Source organism: Gymnoscopelus microlampas, assembly GCF_963454915.1.
Source record: "Gymnoscopelus microlampas genome assembly, chromosome: 3".
Classification (NCBI taxonomy): domain Eukaryota; kingdom Metazoa; phylum Chordata; class Actinopteri; order Myctophiformes; family Myctophidae; genus Gymnoscopelus; species Gymnoscopelus microlampas.
The window spans coordinates 29,503,372-29,521,221 of record NC_139940.1 but is presented as its reverse complement, the minus strand read 5'-3'; the positions used below and the strand labels follow the sequence as shown (position 1 = coordinate 29,521,221).

At 42.5% G+C, this 17,850-nt stretch overlaps 1 protein-coding gene across 2 annotated transcripts in view; it reads right to left on the bottom strand.

The window, feature by feature from the left end:
- The window catches only part of col14a1a (collagen, type XIV, alpha 1a), a 187,695-nt gene extending 172,640 nt beyond the window's left edge, over positions 1-15,055 (bottom strand). For both annotated transcript variants that reach the window (XM_084049635.1, XM_084049636.1), the window contains exons 1-2: positions 14,920-15,055; positions 12,521-12,654 (exon numbers count right to left, since the gene is read on the bottom strand). In XM_084049635.1, the coding sequence (XP_083905761.1) occupies positions 12,521-12,614 (94 nt within the window). In that variant the 5' untranslated portion in view covers positions 12,615-12,654; positions 14,920-15,055. The remainder of the gene's footprint in view (positions 1-12,520; positions 12,655-14,919) is intronic.
- Between the last annotated feature and the right edge of the window lie 2,795 nt (positions 15,056-17,850).

The following is a 17,850-nucleotide window of genomic DNA, read 5'->3' as shown; positions in this document are numbered from 1 at the left end:
CGAGAGCATTCTGACGTACTGCATCACTGTCTGGTATGGGAATTGTACGGATGCCGACCGCAAGTCCCTGCAGAGGATAGTGAGAGCAGCAGAGAAGATCACAGGTGCCCCCCTCCCCCCCATATCTGACTTATACACAGATAGATGTGTCGGGAAGGCCATGAAAATAATGTCTGACTCCTCCCACCCTTCCCACCATTTCTTTGAACTCTTGCCATCTGGTAGACGGTTCAAGAGCTTAGGGGGAAGCACCAGCAGGTTATCCAACAGCTTCTTCCCCCAAACCATCAGAACCCTGAACACTCGCCACATATTGCCCAGTGGTGTGTTCTACCGTCAGATGCTGTGTACGGCGTATACCTTGAGATTTTTTTTCGTCGCTACCGTATACCTTCAAAAACTGTTTCATCCATTGAAAACGCGAGAGCGTATACCCACGACCACGCGCATCGTATCGTAGCGTATACCTTCAGAAAAAAACTAGAACACAACACTGATATTGCCCCCTAAACGAACATCCTGAGGGATAAATGGCACCTTAACTATATTGCACTTTGAATGCATCAGCACTTATTGTTTTACCAATGTTGTCTGCTCTTTTAACTTTTTAATGTTTTTAACGGCCTCGCCTCTTTTTAAATTTGTCTATTGTTTTTAAGCACTATGAGTTGTGGAGAACAGTATTTTGCTCCCTGTATGCCTTGTGTGTATTGGAAGTGACAATAAAACTGATTCTGATTCTGATTCTGATTGTGGCATTCTCTCTCTCTCTCTCTCTCTCTCTCTCTCTCTCTCTCTCTCTCTCTCTCTCTCTCTCTCTCCAATGACCTTTAGAACAGTATAGGACGCTGCGGCTCAGGGTTCCCAAACCTGACCCCACTACGACCACGTCTCCGCTGCTGCTCCTCTCTACTGGCTGTCGTATCTGCACTCCTGCCCGACTCACCCCTCTCAGGTGAGGTGGCTCCCAAGCACCAAGCGTCTTCAACTCAACACAACGACAAATGCTCTTCTGTCTGGCCTTATGCTGTGAGGGTATACAGCCCTGTGACCTGCTCTGACCTGGGCATTCCTACAGACAGCCCAGCCTGTCACTGCTCCAGCCTGCATGCCGGTGTCTTTGCTGAGACCAAAGGAATAGCCTACAATAAGCTGCCAATTGAGACAATTTCACGCTTTCACCCTAAATCCGGCGTGGATTTAGTATTCAAAAGAATGAGCTGTGCAACTGCCAAAAGACGTTGTTCCTGAATCTACTGTCCGGTCACAGCCTGCCTGTACTCCAGGAACACCTTTGAATAAGATCAATTCACGCTGCTCATGGCATTTGATTATTATTTCATTTACCTTTGTCTTTCATTACAGGATTAAAGTTAGGTTTAGCCACCATCTGAATCCAGCTAAAACCTTTATTACGTTTAGTGTTGAGATTTTCCATTTAGTTGAATATTGCATTATTTAATTCTCTACATTCATACGCTATTTACTTTTGTCTTATTTTGTCTATGAAGTAGTTACAGTAGTTGACATGCCAAGCTTAGGTTTGATTAAATAAAAGTATTTATTTTTTATATCAAATCAAGTTTGGTCATTGCTCAGGTTTAATTATTATTCCTTATAAGAACACACTGCAATATGTTGACACACATCAGCAAGACTAGGTCGAGTAAAGAATGTTTTCCCCTTCAGATCTCGTAGATTGATTGGAATAAAATAATAATTGATTATTTTTCAAATCTTTGATTATTTTATTGGTGGTTTTAAAATTAAGGGTTAAATACAAATTAAGCTTGTGCTTATTCATAAACTGATTTTCATGGTGCCCCTTTCCTTTCAAATTCATTTTGACTCTTAATTTTGAATACTCATAATTCTACACCAATATTAAAACATATCCCATATTTACTACAACAGCAAATACAAGTGGCATATAAAGGCACTCTGATTGGTTTATTGTCTGTTCCACCCAAACCACACCTATGAATCATTAGGCTCATTAGTCCATACATCTGTCTTGAAATTAACGAGGTGGCTTTGCCACACCCATGATTGCGCATAACACATTTAATTGTGATAAGGCACTGAGCATGAGAATGCCAAATCTTAAAAGATGAGCTAGCCAGAATTGGTAGGATTATGCTGTGAAGATACAATATCTACAAACTTGTCAAGCAATTCGATCAGCAATGATGAATGAATATGGACATAACAGATTAATTGGCTGTGACTGTAGAGGATGTCAGGGCATTTGATCCTTCAAACACAGCAACAAGAGTGTTCATTTAACAATTTAACGTTAAAAGTGTTTTGTTCCTTTGTATATTACTGTAGGCATGCCTGATTTTTGTATGTGATATACGTTTTTCACTCTTTCTTTCAAGTACAAAAAAAAATATGATTACTAAAATCCAGAGGATAATCTCATTAATTACCTCATTAGAATGCCTAGGCTTGTGTATCCCTGGGCTGGACTGTTTTCATTTTCATCTTATATTTAAATACCATGCTTTGGGTAAAGACCAACAGTAGCAAAATAAACTTTACCTGATTGATTATATTGTACCTTTCTTACACTTATGAAGCATGTAAACATGTACTCCTAGACTATTCTATAAAGAGTCAGCTAAGGCGTTATATTATATATACCACTGAAATCACCAAGGCCCCTACAGTTCCTTAATGCATCCTGAAGAATAAGCCAGTGTTGCCAGGTAATAAATAAACTTTCAGACAGTAAGCAGAATTTTGGCTACTACTGCTGAGCACAAACAAATGTCAGTAAAGACTGAAGAAAGTTCCAAAACCATCTGTTAGAAATCTATAGAGCCTGCACTTACAAAAAATGTATGGATGCAAGGCTTTGGCATTTACTTAATGATATTTAACATTTTCTCTCTTTGCACACAGCTGAATTTTATTTCTAACACGCCTTAAAAGGATAAGTTAATAAGCTATTCACTCAGCTATTTCACTGGACTTGGGTCCTTTTTTTAGCTGGTACCTGTAAACAGATGCTACAATGACACACTGTATATTGCACCTGCTGTTGTTTCTAGTGCTACAGTACATGGCTGAAAGCCTGTTTGATACATATTGAACTTTCTTCACTAGCAAACAAGTTTGACTTCTATCCCTCAAAAAGCTATATGACTGCAAAGAAGAACACTGTTTAGCTCTGCACTGAAGGGAAAGGTTCACAGCTTTTGTAGACAAACCAAAAAGAAGCCTGGAAAGAGAGCTTCCCGCTGAGCTTAGAGCCCTAGTGTCTTTTGTTCTATTTTAATTGGCCAATGGAACAGAGATGGTCTGAGTACAGAGCTTTATGAAGCCAGATACTGACAAATAAATTTGCCTCAGAATGCAGCACTAAGTACAATACTGCATGTTTGCACACATTAGTACAAAATATTGTACTATAGATTATGTACAGTACTACTAGGACGAAGCCTGTTGGGAACGCACACCTCACACCCTCGATTATGTAATACCAGTTGTACCCGTTGTCAGAGCGAGTACTTAGTGCACTTCATAGTTCTTGAAGGCCAGTCTATGACGTCAGTACTATGAGGATGCAGATATCTCCAAATTGGCATAAAAGGGACAAATGCCAGATACAGGGCTTTGTGGAATTATAGACATTTCTGGACAACCACCAATTCAATTGACTTCCCACTCGGTACATACTGTAACTCCTGCGGCTTCTTGGCGATACACGTCGACATTTTGGACTTTATCAGTTTGACGGTTCTCGAGATATGAATTTCAAGAACAGAATCTTTGTTACTTTCGCTTTCATTTATGGCCGGAAGTGTAATGTGGAGGGCTATTGTGGAGAGGAATTAGAGAGAGAGAGATCAAAGCACAGCTTGTCACCACATTTACAAGGTAATGACACTTCCCCATGATTACTAGTTTGTAGGGAGTTTCCTTTTAGATGAGCACATTAAATGTTATTAACCCTCTTCCTCTCCTTTATCCTTCCTCTCTCCTCTTCCTTTATTCTCCTTTACTTTACTCTCCTTAATTTCCCTCTTCTATCCTTAACTTTCCTTTTCAACCTCTTTCCTTCCCTTTTCCATCACCCTTTCCCTAATGTGCAGTTCCAGGTTAGCATAATGACCACACAGTGAAAACTGAAGTAATTGCCGGTGGCACCTGCAGCTAGTATCATCGACAGCAAATCTTTTTTTTGTTTTTGTTTTTGTTTTCTAATTGGACCAAAGGTCTGACAGTATTTTCCTTTTACGCATGGTACTACCTTACAAATGAAATTGAGGTTAGTCCCCCTGTAACCTTTGTCTATTTACTTTATTCCACCTACGTTTAAAATTGATGGCTGTTTTGTCAACAATGTTTTCATTTGACAATAAGAAGTAACCAACCCGTGCACTTCACTTTGATTAAAAATAACTTGAAGGCCGCTGATTGTTTTTTGTTGGTGGTTTGCATTGCTTGCTTCCTTGATGTGTTTTGGTGAAAATGTTTTGGTGCATGACTTTTAGCACATACATGTAGCCTGTTCTTGATCCTACAAACCACCGACTGTAGAAAACAAACTAAGCTACAAACTTTACCATTGTCTCTGCTGAGCGTTCATTCTCCTGTTTATGTCATTTAAAGACATACCTCATAAAAATAATTATACATTAATATGTAGACTTGTAGATCTACTATTTTTGTTGTGTGTCACCGGCGATTATAAATCAGGCATAATTGTGCAGCACATTACAATTGATGACTTTTCGGTGTTTATATATTCAATATTTTGAGTGTTAATATCGACCTGTTCTATATGCACTATATGATGTTTGTGCGTGTGCGCGCCTGAGTGGGACTAGTGGTTGTGGTGAAGGGAGGGTCATTGCGCTTGACCGATCGTGCATACTATGTGATGAAATCCTGCAGACACCCGTGACTTACACAATAGACCAACTAATCGCCTGGCACACATCCAGCATATTTACACATACATAACAATTTAAACAGCATAGGAGAGCCATATCAAGAGGAAAAAAGTGCACAAGTGCATAGACAGTAGAAGGCGTTACGTTAGTGAGTTTAATGTGCATATAGAGCAGGATTTTTTTTAACATGCTAAAATCCTTAAGTGTGCATTTAACTTAACTAAGATGTCTTTACATGCTCAGAGTTAAACTAAGACTGAGGATTTTACTGAGTAGGATGAGGGAGTGTGGGCAGTGATCTGTAGAGTTGACCAGCAGGCAGAAAGCAGGGTGAGAGCGGTCAGAGGTGTTTTTCTTTACCCCTATTACCAGTGTTTGACATGTCTGTGTCTACCTATGTGTCTATTCCTGTTCTCTCCTGCTTCTGGCTCTTCCTCTGGGATCCCTTTCTCCTCCAGTTCCTTCCTGTTTTGTTCCTCCTACTCCTTTCCCCTTACTTCTCCCTATATGTCGCCCCCTTCCTTTTGTTTCTCATCTTCTGCCTTGCTTTCCCCTTCCTCTCCCTTCCCTTCACTCTTCCACGTTCTATATCTACACTGTCCATTTGAACACCCTCAGAGTGTAGTCTTGTTGATTCCCTCCTTACTTCCTCTCCCTCTTCTCTTCAGTCCTCCTTCCTCCCCATCTTATCCCCGCTCGCCTCCTCCTTCATCTGTACCCTCGCTCTTCCTCCCTCTCTCAGTCCTCCATTTCTCCATTCCTAGCAGTGACAAAAATCACTGCTAGACTTTTTCAGACGCCTTCTCATCTTATCCATTTCTCTCCTCCACTCATTTCCCTCTTTTCTCTGCCTTTCTGCCATCATATTTGTCCCCCCCCCCCATCCCACCTTTCCCAACACACTATCTCTCCATCCCTCCTCTATTGTTCCCTTCCAGTGCATGTCTTGCTCAGTCATTCTCTCCTCCACTCTGTTCCCCCTGGATTAGCCTCGCACCCGTTCCACCCGTACTGGGGCTTTATGGATGCATCATCACCACAGGAGATAGTACGAACCGTACTGCACGCAAGGGAGTAGGGATGGCAATGTGTGTGTGTGTGTGTGTGTGTGTGTGTGTGTGTGTGTGTGTGTGTGTGTGTGTGTGTGTGTGTGTGTGTGTGTGTGTGTGTGTGTGTGTGTGTGCGTGCACTCGGGTGCGTGAGTGTGTGTGTGTGTGTGTGTGTGTGTGTGTGTGTGTGTGTGTGTGTGTGTGTGTGTGTGTGTGTGTGTGTGTGTGTGTGTGTGTGTGTGTGTGCGCGTGCCTGCATGTGTCTATCTAGGCATTAGCGCAGCGCTAACAGTGCTGTGAGCCTGTGACACGTGTCGTTTGAAGTGGCCTATCTTCCGTTTGGTACCAGAGCTCCTCTGCCCGCCAAGATAACACTTACAATCTACCCTTTCACATGCTTTTATACACTTTCCTCACCACCACGTCTTCCCTCGCATTTTTAACACATTTTGCTCCGCACATCTCTCCTTTTTACTGCCCCCGCCTTTCTTTTGTGATTCTTCTCTCTGTCTCTCTCTCTCTCTCTCTCTCTCTCTTCTCCTTCTCTATTACTCTTCCCATTTTGGTCCTTCTCTTCTTCTCTTTTACCACGTGTGTGTGTGTGTGTGTGTGTGTGTGTGTGTGTGTGTGTGTGTGTGTGTGTGTGTGTGTGTGTGTGTGTGTGTGTGTGTGTGTGTGTGTGTGTGTGTGTGCGTGTGCGAGTGTGTGTGTGTGTGGTGTGTCCGAATGAGTTCTAAGCTGATTTGTTTTTGCAATGAAGATGAAGAATTTCTAATTGTGAAATATAGCTGTATAGGTTATACGTTTGTTATAAATTAGATTAACCCATGTTATACATGTTAAAAGGAATGGTGCATAATGACTTTCATTTACACAGAGATAAGATACTAAATGACTACAGTGCAAAAATACCAACACTGAAGTTATTTAAATTCTATTGAATTATTCTTTTCCTTTTTTCTCCAAATGTTGTCATTATGCTAATTCCCCCAGGTAGTCCCTGTAGCTGTTGATCTCTACTGGCTGGTCTTGGGGAGGATATAGACAACTACATCTCTCCTGTGATACCTGTGACGTCAGTAGTTGCTTGTTTTCACCTGATAGTGAGAAGTTTCAGCAGGACGTAACACATGTGGAGGAACACACTATCCCTCACAGTTCCGATTCCTGCTGAGCAGGCACCCTGACCAACCTGTAGGAGTCACTAATGCAGTGAGAGATATCACCCCCAAACAACTTCTCACCTGCAAAGGATTCATACCCCAGTTCTTGACCCAGTCTGGGCAAGAACTTTACACCTGCATCACAAGGACGGCATTGCAATCAATAGACCATATTCACACGGCGGCCATGTTGCTATTAAGTCAATGAAGTGCCACCCCGGTTGCCACGGCAACGGGGTGGCAATTTCAATGTTAAATTCTAAAATGGCCGCCACGTGAATATGGTCTATTAACACAATAACCGCCAAGGTATTAAACATCGTTTGTTATCCCCTTGCCAGCGTAATTACCTTCATCCGATGACATTTGAAACGCCGTGGAGGCGACATTGTATTCCAAAAAAACAAAAAAGGCAGAGGGAAGGGGTAAGCGGAGGGATCTGTGTGTTCAGACGAACCACAACAATCCAACCGCGATCCGCCATTTTGGAGCTGGGGCCCGCTGAAAACAGTGGTTTTCAATGCAAAAAACAGCAACTGAGTTACAGCTGTTTTTCTGAAAATCCACATTTCTTCCACATTTCTTCTCTGGTTGACGATGGATCATCCCAGAGCTGTGTTACGGTGCCTAAAACAGCGTGCCTAATTTTTTTAATAGAACGCATGTATGCGATTTGGCGGGCAAGCGCGCTATTTAGTAGAACGACTTTATGCGTGTATGGCAGGAGATGAGTTAAAGAAAAAGTAGAGCTATGGAATTTCTGCATGACTTGAGTTATTCAGTGTGTGGTATAGTCAAACGTACAGAATCTAGGCATTGAACTGGCTTTACGAGGATGGAAGAGGTTTAGGTAGTTTATACATTCATAACAGGTTTGTTCATTCTCATCTTCTCCTTCATTTATGAATAAATGATTTCTCATCATCAGCTTCTCTCCCTGTCCATTATAACTGATGTTATTGGAAAACACTCTTGTCCATACTAATCCACCAATCGGCTCTCTAACACACATACATACAAACACACACACACACACACACACACACACACACACAATGCATGCATGCACGCGCGCGCGCACACACACACACACACACACACACACACACACACACACACACACACACACACACACACACACACACACACACACACACACACACACACACACACACACACACACACACGCTCACTCTCTCCCTTTCTTTCTAATGGAAATGCGTCAGCTTCAAATGAGTTCTGGAACACCTAATCTTGGGCGATGTGGCTTGGAGCACAGCATTGACCCAGGCAGTCAGCTAATCAACAAAATCAATTAAACTAACTAATGATGCTTCTGGTAAGTACACACACACACACACACACACACACGCGCAAGCAAGCAGAGAAAGATCTTTCAATACACAGTGCACTCACAAAAAAATATATACTTATTTGTATAAAGATGACACAACTAAGAGACAGTAACGTTCATGTTAATAAATGAGACAATACTAAGCTAATATGTGACAATATTGCTGTTGCCAATCCTATATTCAAATTGGCTACTGGAGTGTAGTCATGCCCATATATAGGCATGACTACGGCCACGTCACTCTGACTCAGACATAACCATAAACAAACCTGATACGCCCATATATAGGAATTTCACAATGAATCAGACATAACCCATACGCCGTCACTATCACTCAGATAATAACCATAAACAAACCCGATATGCCCATATATAGGCATATGGAGATCCGTTTGTCCAGAGCCACAGATCCAACCGGCACCGCTATGCCTTTATATAGTCATTTGCATATATGGGACCAACCGACTTGGCACGCGCATCGACAAGGACTCCAGAGTGCGGTGCCCGCCGCAGAATCGTTCGGATATAGAGTACCGAAGTCCTGACGTCACTCGTTCATCCCCTGGTTGTCATAACCACCGGCCCATAACCGCCGGTACAATGGGTATTCTGACCCCGACACTATGACTCAGACCTATTGGTCAGATCACCGTGCAACGTAAATATGAAAAGAAGTCATGGTATAAGACTATCGTATAGGTCCATCCTCCATTACTGCAGTATTGACCACTGCGGTCTATTCTCCATTGTTCAGGTAGAACTATATGGGCATAATGTGGCATCTACAGTAACTCATGTCTGGGGTTGTTGGGAGTAATAGCGGACATGAAAATTGTCCACTGTTGGTGGATATTCTACATGACAATTTCAGTTCTACGTTTTATGTAAAATACCTCATTGCATTGTCAAGTAATTTTGTAGGATTCCACTTGATATTTTATATCAAAAACTCAAAACCATTGTCATGTCCACTTTGTATAACAAGCCAAATAATTTAGCAAAATATGAGATTCCTTGAATCTGGCCAAAATGAAGTTCCATTATTTGACATATATACGTTTGGTGACTCTGAATGCAAGATAACAACTAAAGGCAACTTCTAAGTTAAGCTGGACATTATTTGCAGGGTAAAACCACACTCGAGAGTTTTTGGGGTGGGCGGCTTAGCACTGATGCTATCCAGACACGTGTGTTGTATATACAAACATCCTCCACAGGCAGAATGCCCACTAATCCTCAGCTCAAATCCCCCCTGACCAGATGCTGCCGCTTAAAGGGACAGATCGGCAAAAATTAAAGGTTAGCAAATGCTGCCACACGAACAGACTCACCGAGGAATACCCCCATGGTGCTCATTTCCCTTTATGCTGTAAACCTCCTCGCACCGCACACACACACACACACACACACACACACACACACACACACACACACACACATACACATATATCGTCAGGTGCTTCCTATATGTACGAAGCCAACACAGCGAAACACGTCGAGCAAAATAAAAGATGAACTTGAGAATTAACTGAGTCCTGTCCATCATCTTTGGAGTGTGCGAACACTTCCTGGAACCCTTCCTGAGAGAAGGGAGGTTTTCTGTCTTCTGTCTTATACGTTATCTTGCCTACCAGCACCTACACCTCTGCCCGGATGTGCATGAGAGCTACCTGATTATATACATATGTATGTATGAATGTACAGTACGTATATGTATATGTATGTAATGTATACAGGCAGGAGAGAGAGAGAAAGAGAAGAAAGGCTGGTAGACAGGGAGTCAGAGGCAGCAAAGTCAGGATGGTGAGAAAAATGCCTGAAAAGAAAGAGGTCAGACAGAAAAAGACTGAGAAAAGGGGTTGGAGGGAGGTCAAATAATAAGAACTAAGATAAAGAGAGACTATGTAGGAGAAGAAGAGAGGAAAAAGAAGTGAGATTACTTTCATTTTAAAGCAATGAGGTCTTATCTATCCTGGACTTTTTCATTTTGAATGAATACAAATTAAGACCATGCAGTGCCAGTTACACAATTAACTGAGAGTACAAAAATAAAACACATGCAATAACCATTATCAGACCATTACTATTAACATACAGTATATTGGGAATTAGCATTTTTACAATCATGTCTGTTAGGATTAAAAATTAATTTAATTTGAATTACATTTTTCACTTTCTGGTGGATTGCTGGTTTTTGGCAACAGTTTATGAAGGAGAAAATGTCTATTAGATTTTAGGTAGACTGTTCCTTTAATCACCAATCGCTTCCCTGCTCCTCTTACTCCACAACCTGGAAGGAATGTGAGCTACACACACATACACATGCGCGTGCACACCCGCCCGCACGCACGCACACCCGCACGCACGCACGCACGCACGCACGCACGCAGGCAGGCACGCGCGCACACACACACTTATATGCATTGCATGTGCTATCATGCATGCAAACACACACACAGTGGGGCCAGTTAATGTTAAAGTGCCCCTAGGGGTGGTTTTCATATGATCTCTATCCAGAAAACATTTGTAGACTTTTCCCTCTGCGGTCGCTGTGGAGCCAAGGGCATGCACTTGTGCTCTCTCTCTCTCTCTCTCTCTCTCTCTCTCTCTCTCTCTCTCTCTCTCTCTCTCTCTCTCTCTCTCTCTCTCTCTCTCTGTCTAACTCTTTATTTCTCACACACACTCCGTCTCCTGACTTTCGTTCATTCAGACTGAAACACACACACACACACGCACACTCTCTCTCTCTCTCTCACACACACACACACACACACACACACACACACACACACACACACACACACACACACACACACACACACACACACACACACACACACACACACACACACACACACACACACACACACAGAGAGAGAGCAGGACTTTTGCAGTCAGCTATAGCTGAAGGCTGACTGTCTGACTGACTGATCTGGGGGTGACAATGATGATGAATAGGCATTCAGGATGAACTCTCATTGGAGGCATGTGCTCATGCGCACACACTCACACACTTGTTGCAGCGAATGCAGAGAAATGTTTGTCTATTGGAATCGTTTTTTAGACATACGCTGAATGTTCTGAGGGAGAACATTAAGTAAAAGTAATGTCCTGCCAGTAACGCCACTGACAGAAGAGGATTGTTTTGGTAGCACTGAACACAGCAAAGATTTGTTTTGCAAGCTCCGCAGACAGGATATATTAGAACTACTATCAGATTCACAGAATCTGATAGTTCACTGAAGAGTTGAAAACAACGCACGTTGAGGCAGTGCATATTGTTAAGCGCACCGTGTAGCTAATTACCACAGCTTGTGAGTATCGATGGTTGTCAAGACACATCATTGCAACATATTTATTCAAGCCCCACTGAGGCGTGGTAGCACCGTAGCATCGACAATATGTCCCACACATGGCATGCAGTTGGGGTGAAATGGTAGCTTGATATGGAGGTGATATGATTGGGATGAGGATTTGAGTTGATTGGACTGAAACCTCATGCATCAATCAAAACAGTAAAATTCACATGGAGAAGATTGTTATTGAAGGAGGCCAGACAAAACCAGTATTTTTTTAAGGGAACTGTGGGTTTGGACGGCTAAGGAACAAGGGCATGGAATAACAGACTCATAGGGAATACAGGAGAAGGGAGAATGTCACAAGAATGAGTGGATGAGAGGAGCAGGGAGGGAGATGGGGAGAACATGGGTGTGAATGTGCAGGGATTAGGGAAAGGAGGTTATCGACAGACAAGAAGAGAAGAGCTACAGGAAGGTGTGGGTTTGAAGACAACATTATGTGGAGGCAGGGTTTGGGTGTCTTGATGGGCTGGTAGAAGGAGCGAGGGAAGAGAGGAGAGGAGCTTGATTGAGGGGAGGGGAGGTGAGAATGGAAAAGAATGGATGATGGAGGATGGGAGATGGATTCTATTATAGATGTGAGAGTTAAAAGTGAGAGACCGAGAGAGAGTGAGAGATAGAGACATAGAAGGGGTGGGGGGGACGGGTGGGGGGGACGGGACATAAAAACTACTATGGGAGGACTACTTACCTTGCCCTTGGGCCATGGTGGAGGAATGGGAGAGGAAGGTTAGGAGCACCAGGGGACCCCACAGCCACCATGTGATCTGACCCACAGACAGCATCCTTACAAGCAACCAGCACACTGAGCAGATCAGTCTTGACCTGCAGGAGGACGGAGAGACAATGATAATAGAAAATACAAATAAATGAGAGGGGGAGAGAGACAGGGAGAAATATAAAAGTTATAGAAGAAAGAGAGCGAGGGGAGAACAGCGATACAACGAGAGACAGAGAAAGGGAGGAAGATGGCAAAAAAAAGGAATGAAGGGAATGAATGAATGAGAAAACAATCAGAGGAATGTGACAGAAAAAAGTAACGAGAGAAAAGAGCGAGAGATCAACAGAAGGGGGAGAGGACAGACAGACATTCCATTAACAGTACTGTAAACACTATTCAATTCCAACAATGCATGAGGCAGAGGCCCACCTTCAATATATGTTGTCCCTTCAGGGCACTGATCTGGAATCAGTTTCCCCTACCTAACATAACATCTGTAAGCATTACAGTGCAGACAGCCAAAGCTGACCACAGAAAAGCTGTTAAATCTCCCCGCCTACACAAAGTGGGCTGATGGAGATTACTCTCCAAGAGAAACAGTAGAAGACTTTGTTAGACAGACAGACAGACAGACAGACAGACAGACACACAGACACACAGAAAGACAGACAGAGATCGACAGAAAAGAAGGGGGTTACAGAGGGAGAAAGAGACAGAGAACGAAACAGAGAGAAACAAGGGAATGGATTGCACTCATGTGCACGCGCTAGAGAGACCAACAGAGAGACAGAAGGGTCTGAGAGTGAATAGAGAAGAGAAGAGAAGAGAAGAGAAGAGAAGAGAAGAGAAGAGAAGAGAAGAGAAGAGAAGAGAAGAGAAGAGAAGAGAACTAGAGAAGAGAAGAGAAGAGAAGAGAAGAGAAGAGAAGAGAAGAGAAGAGAAGAGAAGAGACGTATTGACAGTAGTTTGACTGACAGTTCACAGGAGGAATATTTCCAGTGTCGTTTTCTGACCAAGGAGTGCAAACACCCATTCCTATCCTCTCTTCTCCGCTACTCTTCATCCCTTCTCCTATCTCAATAGACTTTCTTCTCTTTTCTGCCTCTTCTTCTTCTTTCTTCGCCTAACCTCTCTCGCCTAACCTCCCTCTATTTACCTTGTCGCGTCATTCTCCTATCCCTATTCCCTATATGTTCTCCATTCTTCTCTTCTCCACCCCATCTTATACCTTCGTTTGATTCCATTCCACATCATTATCATTTTTTCTACCCTTTTATCTTCTCTTCCCTCCCCACTCCTTTCTTCTCATTCTCTCCTGCTCCTCTCCAGTCTGCTACTCATTTGGAATGGACAGAAACAGACAGGAACAGAGGGCAAACAGACTAGTTGTTTTATCTTTCAGGATACAATGCAATTTGTCGATCAAAGTTGTCACTATTGATTCATTATTTAACTCAGAGGCCATTCCCCTGTTGTTTTTGATCTGGTAATTGGTAATGCTCCAATGAATTCATTCATTCAGACATAAGGCCAGAGTAACATGTCTTTTTAACTAAAGCAATATAATGCCTTAGGAAATAACATTTCCTACGGCTAATTTATGAATAATATGATTAATAAATTAGCCTCAGGACAATAGCAGGATAATGAAGAGGATTAAGCAAAATAATTAATTTGTTGCCTCCCTCTGTTTTGCTCTGTCTCTCTTACACGCACGCACACGCACGCACGCACTCGCACACACACATGCACACAGTGTTTAGAAAGTAAAATACATTTATTTATGTTTCAAAGATAACTGATTGATATGTTTCTAAAATGCTTTGGAAGTCATAAATGCACATTTGAGTAAATGTAATGAGTTCTTAATGACCAGCTCATTTGCAAAGTTATATTTATTCAGTTTATCATTTCCTTCTTTTTGCTCCAATTGCTGAGTTTCCAGCAAATTAATTTAATGGGAGTCATGTCGAAAATCATGTAAAAATTAAGTAGGCTTAGCCTACAGGCATTTGCAACTGCACAGTAAGCCCACTAAATGCTTAATTTCAAACCAGCACGCACAATTGTCAGTCACAGAGAAACTAAAGTCTGACTCATATAACAATTAATACGTTTATGGGAAGATTGTTCAAGTTTGAGTTTTTAATTGTAATTGTATTGTTTAGGCTCCTTTCGATTTGTTCAAGATTTGGAATAACATGACATTTGATTAAGTACATTTCTAGTAGGATTCCTTTATAGCCTGCAATCAGTCCAGGCTGTACACCTGTGATTGTCTCTCTCACACACACACACACACACACACACACACACACACACACACACAAAGAATGAATGAACGTGAATGAAGCAGCATTTCATCATACCTTATTAAATCATCAATGAATAACGTCCTTATTCCCAGAGGAGATTCTCGGCATACCCAAGAGTCGTTCACACACACTCAAGGGTTTCTCTCTCTCTCTCTCTCTCACACTCACACACACACACTCACTTACACACACACACTCCCTCTCTCTCTCTCCGGATACAATGTGGTCAGTCCGTCCAGACGAGAGGAGCTCGGAGTGGGTGTTTCTGTCCTCGTTTATCCAGCCATCCCTCCCTCCGGCTATTCCTCCCCTCCCTTGCCCACCCCTCTGCTCCGCTTCGCCTCGTTTCAGTTCAGAGAGACGGACGGAAGAAAGAGATTGAGAGAGAAGGGGGGATGCGATTGCGACCACCAGAGGGTTCTGCTGCGAACTGAACCCCACGATTCAATTCGTCTTCTTCAGCCCCTTAAGGCACTTTGTCCTGCTACACTTCCTTGACCACGACAGTATAGGCAGCCTACCTGTTAGTGTTAGGTGAATATTGCCCAAAATGGTTTGCATTTCTCTGTATCCTCGTGAAAATTGAAAAGTCATGTAAAAAAAAAAAAAAAAAAAAAGCCGAGTACCAACCACACACTTGGCAGCTTCCAAGTTTTCTATCACTCTGAGTCTCCAGTCTCCGCGCGGAGCAGATGCAGGTGCTCCGGTTAGAGGCTGATGCTTAGCGCGCTGTCTGTCTTGGACGTTAAAGGGGTAGTTCACCCAAAAAAAAAAAAGACTTATTTTTCTATCAATTACACACACACACACACACACACACACACACCCCATGAAGCCTTGAATTCATGGATATTTTTTTTCTTTTTGTCGCAATCCTAAAACAATAATTTGATGACCGGCGGCAGAGTCTCCGAGTGTCTCCATTTATTGGCGAATGCGACAAAACCAAAAAAAATCTCCATGAATTCAAGGCTTCATGGGGTGTGTAAGTGTAATTGATAGAAAATAAGTCGTTTTTCCGGTGAACTAGCTTTAAAGGTACACTGACTGACGCAGGTTTGAACATCCGCTTCAGCTAAAAAGCCTTAACCACTTAAACCCCATATGGTTGACCGGAGTCCCTCAAGGCTCTATACTAGTCTAGAGTCTTTTCTGTTTGCTGTTATTGTGGGGGAAAGCTTCCGCCGATCAACAAGCGATGACTTGTGAGCTTGCAGATCTGCTATTTTCAGCGAAAGCTTTCCCCACAATGTGGATGCTGGGGTTTAAACTTGAAGTGACAGGACATTTTCAACAATTGCCTGGAATACTGTAGGGGCTATAGTGATCATCTATGACTATGACACCTAATTCCCAGTGTTTCTACACAGTCTAAAACATATATTTTTTTAAAGAATTGACTTGTTTTTGTCACTGATGTATGTATACAGTCTGCATGTGTCTATATAGCAGAGAAACAGTTGTTGGGTACACTTTGCATTCCTATATGAGCGCCCTTGACGCCTGTTCAAGACGCCTGTGACTCACCCTGAGGGGGGGGAGGATGGCAGGCATGGGAAACAGACTGGTGAAATGTGCCACTGGCTGACTAAGATGAAACGCTGCATATCTACACTCCAGGTGTACCCTGGAGGCACTCCACATGCACTCAAAAACACAGTCACATTTGCACACACACACACACACACACACACACACACACACACACACACACACACACACACACACACACACACACACACACACACACACACACACACACACACATACACACACACACAAATGACACTCCAAAGCAACTGTCCAGATGCCCGACACTATAATTAAGTCAATTGTGATTCTTGTCCATGGCCTTTCTCCTTCCTTTTCTCCTCCCTCTCTTTCGTCAACTTCATCCTGTTCTTCTCTCCTTCATCAGCGTACATACACCAGGGACACCCACACACAAATGCACACACAGTTCCAGCACTGTACATCAAAGAATACAAACTATTTAGAATGTCTTCCTTTACTGACTTGCATCCAATTTTCCACAAATTCTTAAACATTTTGTTTCAGTAGTCCCTTCTTTATCTCTCCTGCATAACTGAAGTTAATTTATTTACATTAATACTATTCATAGTCTCCATTAAAAGCAGGAGGTCTGTGTTAGTAGATCAGCTACGTATTTATGCTATTCATCATATGAAGTATATATAGGCTTAAGTGGTTAATTTGCATCATTGCAAAAACCTGTGGTTACGCTACTGTTTCATGTCAATATGGCTGCTGTGAAAAAGGTCTATTGCGATGCAATCACATGATGTCCCAGGTCGAATCACTCTGTTTATGAAGTACTGTATACTGTTGCATTACAATTACTTAAATTTCTGTAAAGACTGAATACCAGCAGTACTCCAGAGCTGAGAACCAATCCTCGAGACTTGCATCTGTATTAGGTCTCATGAACAAGAGCTTTAGGTCCAAGAACACCCCGGGTCAAATCCGACGACCTCGGAACGGTCGCCAACAGGTATTCCTAAACATAACCTCAGTAAAAGTATGCCTAAACCTAACCTTATTCCTAAACGTAACCTCAGTAAAACTATGCCTAACCCTAACCTTATTCCTAATCTTAACTTCAATAAAACTATGCCTAACCCTAACCTTATTCCTAACCTTAACCTTAGTAAAACAAATGCAAGAATACAGGAAGCGGTCTGCGGACAAAATGGGGGCGAGTGTGTTCTGAGGCGAGCCTTCCAGTTACCATAATGACACATTGATGTGACATTTAGGATATATTTTGTGAGAAATACTGTATGTCATGAGACAGGCTGTACAAGCTCTGCTACACAGATTCTTTTATCTATTCCACCTGATGGTTCCAAAACTAGAAAGGTGCATCCAGTAAAGCGCAAATCTCCGTCATGAGGCATGCGCTAATAATAATAGTGATTTATGCAGTTACATTTCTACCAGCTACAGTTGCATAACATTTAACAG